General features: G+C 26.6%; 1 protein-coding gene across 4 annotated transcripts in view; it reads right to left on the reverse strand.

Annotated features, from left to right (window-relative positions):
- LOC106682742 (glycogen-binding subunit 76A) overlaps positions 1–9,717 on the reverse strand; it is a 36,389-nt gene extending 26,672 nt beyond the window's left edge. For 2 of the 4 annotated variants that reach the window (XM_014423770.2, XM_014423769.2), the window contains exons 1-2: positions 9,588–9,682; positions 7,329–7,416 (exon numbers count right to left, since the gene is read on the reverse strand). Coding sequence is in view for 1 of the 4 variants with exons in the window: in XM_014423766.2 (XP_014279252.1) it covers positions 9,588–9,677 (90 nt within the window). In the remaining 3 variants the exon portion in view is untranslated. Of the gene's footprint in view, positions 1–7,328; positions 7,417–9,587 lie in introns of all 4 variants that reach the window. The other 2 variants (XM_014423766.2, XM_014423768.2) reach the window with 2 other exon arrangements.
- Positions 9,718–10,281: the final 564 nt, after the last annotated feature.

Consider the following 10,281-nt stretch of genomic DNA (forward strand, 5'->3'; position numbering starts at 1 on the left):
AATTACTTTTTTATTATTATGTTGATAATTCTTTTACTAATTTATTTTAATTAATTAAAATTATTTAATAATTATAAAATTGTTAATAATTAGAGGTTTCTTTTTGTACAAGATTAAACCCCCTCTTACAACTGTTAAAAACAAATTTAATTGTTTTAATTATCATGGAAGGGCTAATAAGAAGTTTTGTTTGAAATATTTTTTTAAATTGAGAAACGTTTTTAATCAGTTATCTATGTTTTATAGGCTTAAAATAAAAATTCTCATTGATGACTAGTAACAAAATAAATAAACAAACATTACAATATAAACAACAAATACATTTAAACTCCTTAAATAAATTATACACAAGACTTTCGATCGTTTAAAGTAGAGTAAACTTCGTTCAGTTCAAGTCTGAAGTAGAGAAAGCAACTAAAAGACAAGCTGATCTCGGTAGGTTGCACCACAACCGCACTACATGGCATTCAAAGCCAACTCATCTTAATGCTTTCGAAAGACTGATTAATTAACACTAGACTCAAATAAATGGAAGCAAATAATGACTGATTGATTGTGTCCAATAATCAACTCCTGACCACTTCCTTTCTATGGCAGGAACCTTAAAGGCAAGGCTTATCCTAAAGTGGAATCAATCATCGGAGAAACATGGAAAAAGGGAGGAGAGATTATACGAAATTAAATACTTCTTATGTAACCCAGGATTCGAAATTAATTAAAAATAAATATTAATAAAATGCATACAAAAAATATGCATATCCTTATTTAAACTTTGCAACTCAAGAGCTATTAATGTCACAAAAAGATGCCAAGGTCTAAGAAGAGAACGTTACACAATGTAGATATAATAATAGAACAGAAAAAGATGGCAACACCAACTTGTAAACAGTTTATCTCCTTTATTGACTAGTTAATTTCCAGTTAAATCTTCACTGGGTTGCAAGTTTCTATTTTGGAATTTCGCAAGACTGTGGAATTCTAAACAGATTAACATAGATGAGGAGTAGAATAGAATAAGCCATTTTCGGATTGGTTATAATATTTTTTACTAACGAGTTTACTTTTTACGAATCATTAAATGAAAATGAAAATCTGTACCACTACAACCAATTCAGGGGTTCAGTACATTATAAAGAAATACTGTTTCTTGAACAAAGGTCATACAAGGAGGTGATTTAATATATATTAATAATTAAATGTCATTTAAAAGTATTAAAGTGTGATTTAATGTGAGGCCCGTAGCAGACGAATTTTGTGGCCTCATGGAGATGTGGCAGTATGATATCGATACGAGTATAATGTTAGTTATTAATTGTACTTATTACTACTAGTAATATAATGTGATATCGTATATTATTGTTATAATACTGTGGTCAAAATACACTCAAAAACAGTTTGAAATCCTAAGGGAACCCCAACTTACCAACATCTCAGCAGGGGCCTATTTTTGTTTTTCTTAATAATTATTTTATTTTTTAAGTTAATTTTAATTTTAATTTTTATTGATTTATAAGCTATTACTTGATTCATTTTTTTTTTTTTTTTATTTATGAAAAGGAATGAATGAACTGCTTTATCACCGCTAGGTTTGCTCTTAATTGAAACCGAGTGTATTATTTCACAATAAATACAGTTTATAAAAATTATACTTAAGTTATGCTTTTATAAACTCTCAATTTCGTCCTTTCACAACAACTATTACAACATAAAAATGTTTCATTTAACTAACAAAATTAGTTATTAAATAAAAAAAGATTAGTAACTGATTTATGCCCACTCATTTATACAGAAAATAATGTGTGCCTATAGACAGCATCATTTCGAAAAATGGTGATCAAATTAAAATTATACATGTTAAAGATAAATAACATTATTTTATCAATATATATTGTTTAGTAATATCCTTAAAATATAACGGAATATTTCTTTCATCAGTTAGTATGAAATATAAAAATATACTTCTGGAAGAAGAAGAAAGGTTACTTTTAGTCAGAAAATATCTTTAATAATTTTATTGTAAAATCCATATTGGTTTTTTAACCATTCGTCATTATACTATGTTTTCTTCTTTTTTTTTTTTTTTTTAAATTGACGTAAATACGTTTAAATATTCAACACCTTAACGTTAAACTGACTAATATTATTGATAAGGCACATTAGACGGTCTAACACCTCATCAATGGTGTCTTTATAACTAAGACTTTAGATAACACCAAATAAACCACCTTTACTGTAACTGGTTTTTTTTTTCAATTCAGTTTAATTTATTTTTTATCTCTCTAAATAAAGACTAAGGCCACTTGATAAGGTTTTTATTGCCTTTTTTACATTCCACATAAAGAAGTCATTTATTTCATATTTTCCAATCAAACTTTACAACATGACACTATTTAGAATGAAATGAACGTGCAATTTCATTCTGGAAAACAAATCAATAGGTAATCATGCAAGGAATTATTATTATCCTGTTAGAATATAAAAATAAAATAAAAACCATAACTTGAAAGTAGATCACCTTCAGCTAACTGTGAACTGTTAAACAATTTTCGGACGGTCGCGTTCTCAAGTATAATTCCAACATCCTAACAAAATAAATTCATTTTTCGGCATGATATTTATTATATTCGTTCCGAAAGCGGATTTAAAAATATATAAATAAATATAAATGACTTTCAAATGATAGGAATGAAATCACGAAGATAAATAATAATAATAATTGAATAAAGTCAAACAAGGAATAAAGAATACATAAATAAATTTAATTAAATTTGAAATGACTTTCGCGATTATTGAATTAATTGCATCTGGGATATGAATTTCTAAAATCCACACATATTGTACAAACAATTGTTGTCAAAATGTTGAAAATAAATTAAGGCAACACAGTTACATTTTTATGAACTAGGTCTATTTTAAAATGCCACAAGAGTCTAAAAGAAATCGTTCCTATTTTTAAACTTGGTTAGACTTTCACAAGACAAAATAGACAGCTATACGTTCAAGTTGGAATATAGTTTTTATTACAGAATATTTAAATATTTAGTGCTGTTTGAAGGCAGTGAAATACAATTGAAATGCGGATAAAAAAATAAGGAAAATATTATTTATAAGTTTTTGTGGGTAGTAATTCTAAATTATATGCTTCAACTCTCTCAAATCTAATTTTATGATAACCCATTCATGATTATTTAATACTATTCCTATTAATTCACAGTGACTAAAAATTACTAAATCACATATTTCAGACAAAAACATTTAAAACACATAATTGTAAAAATTATTTATGCTTAACATTTTTTTATACCTTTCTGTCATCATTGAAAATATATATTACCAATCACATGATAAAAAAGTAATAAATTATTAAATTTAAGTGATTTTCATCTGATAATATGAATTATTGTTACTTCATCCTTGAAGATGTCTAAAATTAGATTATATATAAATATATTCACAAGTTTGTATTTATATTTCACATTTAAACGGTTATTAAGGCGTTCAATTTGAAATTTACAAAAATTACAACGTTATTACACTTTTGACTAAATTTTATTTGTTTATGACTAAAAAAAAAAGAAAACTTTTTGAAAACATCAATTGTCTTTACGAAAAAAGGACAACCAATTCAATATTCTAAAAATGCTGCATAAGTAAACAGTAAATTTTTTTAAAAATTCAAACCTGTTTGGATTGATCTGTTTATCATAACATTACAATGAATCAGTTTCACCGAAACGTAAACAATTTATGAAAAAAAAACCGAAACTAATTAATTTAACAAAAACTATTATTTTTTTTAGACAAGAATATACAATAGCAAATGTATCTAGGTTTTTTTTATATTAATAGACTCTTTGTTTTCGAAATCGAATTCAGAATAATTTAAAATCTTTTATAAGACTCAATTCTATCGCCATAAAACTGATCAAAATAAATGCGATTCAACAATTTATGAAATATAACAAAAGCCCGTAGATAAGAAGAAATATTTCCACATTTAAAATATTTATGGTTACAGAATAAAATGAGCTCAAATATTCAATGGTAAAAGGAATAAATAAATTGCCATTTAAAATGCTATTTCATACTCTTATTCAATTTATTTCCCTTCTCTTTACGTTTGCTTATTTCAGATTCATATAATTTCATTTTGCTGATGGATTCTTTTTAAATTTGAATTTATTTAAAAAATATTTACCTCAATAAATACTTTAACATATTATAATAATAATAAAATAAGTTTTGGCACCTCTCAACTAAACCGCTTTTCAATTTCAAAGATTTAACCATTCTAATCTGGTTTATATTTCATTTTTTATTAATTTATTGTTTAAAATGTCAATGTATCTTTATCATATAGTTTTTCTAAATCAGCATCATTTAAAAATTTGTAACAAATTTTTTATGATTCATAATTTTAACTTTTTTTATATGTATTTATTTAATCTCTTATTTTAATTAATGAGTTAATAATTCTATTTAATAATTATATGTTTAATATACGTTTTATTATTATTTTAATCTTTCTTTTTTTTTTTTTTACGTTATAGTAATTGAAATCAGTTACATTCAACAGGCAACACGTATTGATAACCACCCACTCATTGCTGAATAACACATGATCATAAATCACGTGAAAATCAAAATCAACCCAGCATCTGTCACACGATGTCTGTCGAAATTGTCAGACCCTTAAAATATAAGCCTTGGTCTTTTAAGTAGCGTATCGAAGAAGGAAATCAAGTTTTGTCTGATAATTATAATTAGAGATCTTTCAGACGGCTCCTTTTTGGCTAATGCTCTGGTCCTTTCTTTTACAGACTTGTAAAAAAATAAGTAAAATTTTGAAGAAAAAAAATGGTTTAGAGGTCGGTCAAATAAATATATAGCCGATATGTATATAATAGTAGAAATCCATTTATTATTATTTTAAGTTACTTAAAACTAAATTAAATCCAGGAGAGTACAGCGCTTACTGTATACTGGAATAAGAATCAGTGTGAGTTGGATGATATATTCCATCTCATTTCCAATTCAAAGACAGCTTCAGATGAACACCTCATGAATGACCGAAGAACTAGCACAGTGTCAGAGAAATTATTTCGCTGGTCAATTGAGGCGTTTCAGTTTCAGAACTACTTTTTCTCACTTGACCATAAAGTATAGGTACTCATTTTTAAGATATGGAGAAGGCAGAGGAAATTGTTAAATTAATTAACAACTTAAGACTTTACTATTAGCATCTTCCTAAATAACCAGATAAAGATATGCGTACTGTTCATACGTACATAAATAAAGGACCAAGTCATCATCATCATGACTTCATCATTCCAACATGAAGGATTGGAGACAGATAATCGCTTAAAATATTATTCGATAAAGATTATTTTTTTAAATAATTCATAACAAAAAAAAAAAATAGAATTTTTAGTATTGATAAAAAAGAAAGGAAGTGCTAAATCGTTGAATGAATCAATATCACTGATAATAAAAATATATATATAGATCTATTTTGACTGCACTAAATATGATAACAGGTTTATTTTTCATCGAAATCAAGAAAAGAAAAATTTCTTTATCGTTATGTCATCCATCTACAACTGTCGAACGTCACTATCTCGAATTCGCTAAGACAAGAGGTCTATGGAATAGCAAATACTAGACAAAAATGTGTTATGTAATTAACTATCCATTTCAAGATGTCAACACTAGTTTTTATATGTTTATTTACTTTTTTTTTTCTATTAGTGTTTACAATTTTTATCAATGATTTAATTTTAATCTCTACCTAAAATAGATTTCTTATTTACGAATTTCAAAAGCTACGTCAGAAAAAAAAAACCTATTTGTGTCAATGCCAATATTCCATTCACTGATTTTCAAAATATATACATACATACTACATTTTTATGAACAATTTTTTTTAACAGGACAGTTAATTGCTTATCATTCTAATGAGGACAGATATTTTACACTACACAAAATAAATAAATTGAGTTAACACACACTAAAAAAGAATGCTCTTTTTTTTGTGGTATCTATTGCATATTTTTAACGTAAAAAAGTGTACAGATAAGACTCGGAATAAGTTTATAGATCAGCTCGGACAATTCCAATTTATAGAAGAAACTGTAATCTAATATATTTTAATTTAGGACTCAGTTTACTAAAATTATTAACGATTGAGTTAATTTTTATTTAGGTTTGGAAAATATTCTAATTAAATTATATTTAGAAGAACGAGGTGGCTCAGTGAGTAAAGCGCAGTGCTACCAAATCCCAAGACCCTGGTTCGAATGCGGCTGTAGCAGATTATTTATTCTATTATTGCAGCCGTGAGTCAATCCTGTGGGTTCGAGGAGCCCTTCTTTGTGCATCTAGCCTCATACAGTGGTGTACCCGTAATTAGAAAAAAAATCTGGTGGTTGAACGTAATCATATGAACAGATCACCTACTTACATAATCGTAGCTCATGAAACAATTTTGGTAATTTAATTGGGTAGTTGTTGAAAATTTTATTTAATTTTATCAAGTTATATTGCGAAATATTTGGTAATTTACAATGATAATTTATTTCTTTATGTTTCATTTTTTGGTTAATTTCTTTTAATATATTATAACTTTCATTAAAAAACATTATAACAGTTCTTTTTGTACATATATATATTTTTTTATTTTCAATCTTTAATAGAATATATCCCAAGATATTTGTTCACTTCAAGGGCAAATAGTGAAAGTTCAATTAAACACGTGGGCATCGAACTTGCGTGCACACATTTTAAACACCCGTATTAAAAATGGAATAAATAAAAATAAATGGCGCCTAAAACTAATGCAGTAGCAACGCCTTCCTCTAGTGATATAATTCTATCTTGGTTAGTTTTGGCAAGTAATGAATCCGAAGCAAAACCGGTTGTAAAGTTCATTATTAAATAATCACTGTTTTATTGCCAAATTTAATTTTATATAGTTTTTAGTCAATTTCTAAATACTAGTGCACATGATGAAATGTACGCAGAAAATAATATAGACCTGTAATTTCTGAATTGAGTTAGCAAAACATAGTCCTTTAACAAGGTGGATCTCAGTGTTGTGCTGAGAGGACCTTTTATGGAATCGAAACCGGTCCGACAAGTGACAAAACGATCTCATTCAGTTTTCTTTTTATATATATAAATATATAAAACTTGGTCTGGAAACCGCAGGGGGGATATTTCTCAACATAAAAATTTTAAAAAACAAACAGTAGCTATTAGTATATGGTGAAATAAAAAAAAAATTAAATTAATTTATATAAATCCAAATAACCAAACTATTTTAAAATTACTTATTTGATGAGGCAGAGACGTATCGGAAGAGTTCTACACTCCATCTAGTGCATCTCTTCCTTATCGTCACAAATATTTGAGCCCCTTCTAAAATAACAGACAAAGATAAAAATGTGAATACCACAAAGCCTAGTTTAGGTTCATCAAATAAATTAATCATTCGAAATATCTAATATTATGTGAGTATAACTCAACAAGAAATATTAAAATCTCTAAGACATTTGTATGTTTTACTTTAAGTGATTTTCATAAATGTATTATTTCTTTATTTATAAATTTGTATAAATAAAACTATTTATTACTTATATATTTTATCGATACAAATATGTGCTCAATTTAAGCAAACATTTTTACATTTTATAACTCCAGTGTGAATTGGTGTCTATGCGGCATTTGATATCACTTTATAACTATCTATTTAGTTTTGTTTTTTATTTATATGTTTTTTAATTATAATAGAAATCATTTTAATTATAATTTAATTCAAATGATTAAAGAGAGAGACTGAAAAGGATATAAGTTCCGTACATGTTAAGAGAAAAAAATAAAAGTACACTAACAAAAAAAAGGTGCTACTGAACACAACAAGCTATAATGGAGAGAAATTTAAAATTCACTTATACAGAATACTAGAAGTACATTTACTAAAAAGGACGTGTGGGATTGTATATCCATTTTGAGCGAGCGTAGCGAGCAGAAGTCGACAGCTGTAGGAAACTTTAGAAATTTTGAATTTTTGGAATTTCCACTGCTGGTGATTGTTTTATAGATTTGTTACAAAAAAAAAAAAAATATATATATATATATATATATATATATATTTTTAAAATGATACCAATACATTCCCAACTAATTATCTATTAATATTTATTGTACATTTGTTGGTAACAGTGTTTCTTTCTCTAAATTAGTTTTTAATAGTTCTACGTACATGTACTTATTTATAAATAGCACCATGGTCAAAAATACATCCTTATTCTTTAAGCAAGCATTAAAGGAGCCAAAAAAATGTTATTTGATACCATGCCAAGGAAAGATATATTTGTATATAGTTGCCTCAACTTAGTTTTTTACTATTGACTGGTCCTCAGAAACTTCAATATATATATAAAAGTTTAAGGTAAATTAAAAAATGTATCAGTTTCCCTATAAATATTTATAGCAGATACAATAAAAATGTTAAATAGTTTCAAATGACGTGGGTAAACATGTGCCGGCACAACCTGCTACTGCACTCAAACTCTGGAATCATCGCTGACAGCGTAGCATGCAAAGAAATATTCTTTATGAAGCGATAAAAAATATATATATTTATCGTTTTATAAAGATAAAGTCAAGACTTTATTTTTTTACAAGTTAAATAGTACAAATACAAACTTAAAAAAAAAAATTCTCATTTTCAACAGTTTTTTTTTATTTAAGACCGGCATATTTTGTTAAATATTAATTGTATTGCTATATCTAACAATGAAATATTTATGTAAACATCTTTCAATAAATGATCAAAGTTTAATAAATCTGGATAATTATAATAAAAACAAAACCCCAGAACAAATAGGCGAATATGCAAAATGTTTTGATATTTCTATTGTTTACAAATTTATTTAATAATCCTATACCAGAGAGATCAATTTTAAACCGTTTTTCTATGACTCAAGTTATGTTAAACGTAGCATAAAACAGTACAATACAATAACGGAAAATTTTTTTTACAATCAAATTTTCTGAATATTTTTTTGTTTTTCAATTTATCAAATAATTTGCACAACATTTCAAATTAAGTTCTAAATAATCTTAATATTTTTATGACTGCATCTAATTACATTAGGCAGGGACATAAAAAATCATTTATGATCATAATTAAGTTCATCGTCAATTAATATAGTGATTATGTGAAATAACAATTCACATAGGCGTTTCTATTAATTATATTAAAATGTTTTTACGATTTAAAATTAAAACGATTTTGAAATGATACTAATAAAAATGTTTAAAGTAATTAAAAAGCAATGTGCCGGTTCGCAGATGACAAGCCGGTAAAGGAAACATTGCAATAATCAAATGTTCAGAAGTACCACAAACAATATTCAATTGTTGTATATAAATGAGAATTAATTTCCAAATGATATTCACTGTTCTAACAATATGACTTCTATTCCGGATTTTGTTAGGACAAATTAGGATAACACTTTATTTAATTTTGTTTTATTTTATTTTTTATTACACACAGTTACATAAGTTCCATCTCGTGGACTTACCTTCTTATTGTCTGTATAATTCGATCCCTTCAACCACGGGAACTGGAAGCACAACCCACTGAGACAGCTGAACACACACTGGCCCGGCATTTCCAAGCCCCCACTCGTGATGGTGTTATCAGAGCCATCCCCACTCTCTTATCACTGGCTTCACCTCGCATAGCGTCCGAGTAGAGGAAATCAGGCTTTAACCGGAAAAAAGAATAATAACAGTAATTATAAAAAAATTGTATCTATTAAAATCTTCAGATATTTGGCGCACTGTCGCGATTGTTTAAAAAGTGGAGAGGAATTTAATTTTATTCCCCATGAACCAAGACTGACTTTCTTCGCCGGCTAGTTCCAAGTTTTACAAATTTATTCGATTTTAGCATTGATTTTTTTTTTTAACTTTATTTATTGATAGATATTACAATCTTTCCCACCGTTATGGGCAATATGTAATTGTGATAACTGATCACATTCATACTAAAATAAAATAACATAAAAAAAAAAAATAAAAATAAAAATAATAAGTAAAATCTCTCTTAAAATATATAAAAATAGAAGGATAAGGAAAATGAACATAATTAAACGATGTGTATGAAAACAATTAATAAATAAAATAAAATAATCTCTAGTCACATTTACTCTCTTACATAAATAAAATATTCTTTTTTTTTTAGTTTAGTTTATTTTATATCATCAATTATTA

This window comes from Halyomorpha halys, unplaced genomic scaffold (genome assembly GCF_000696795.3).
Source record: "Halyomorpha halys isolate HHAL.00 unplaced genomic scaffold, Hhal_1.1 Scaffold438.1, whole genome shotgun sequence".
Classification (NCBI taxonomy): domain Eukaryota; kingdom Metazoa; phylum Arthropoda; class Insecta; order Hemiptera; family Pentatomidae; genus Halyomorpha; species Halyomorpha halys.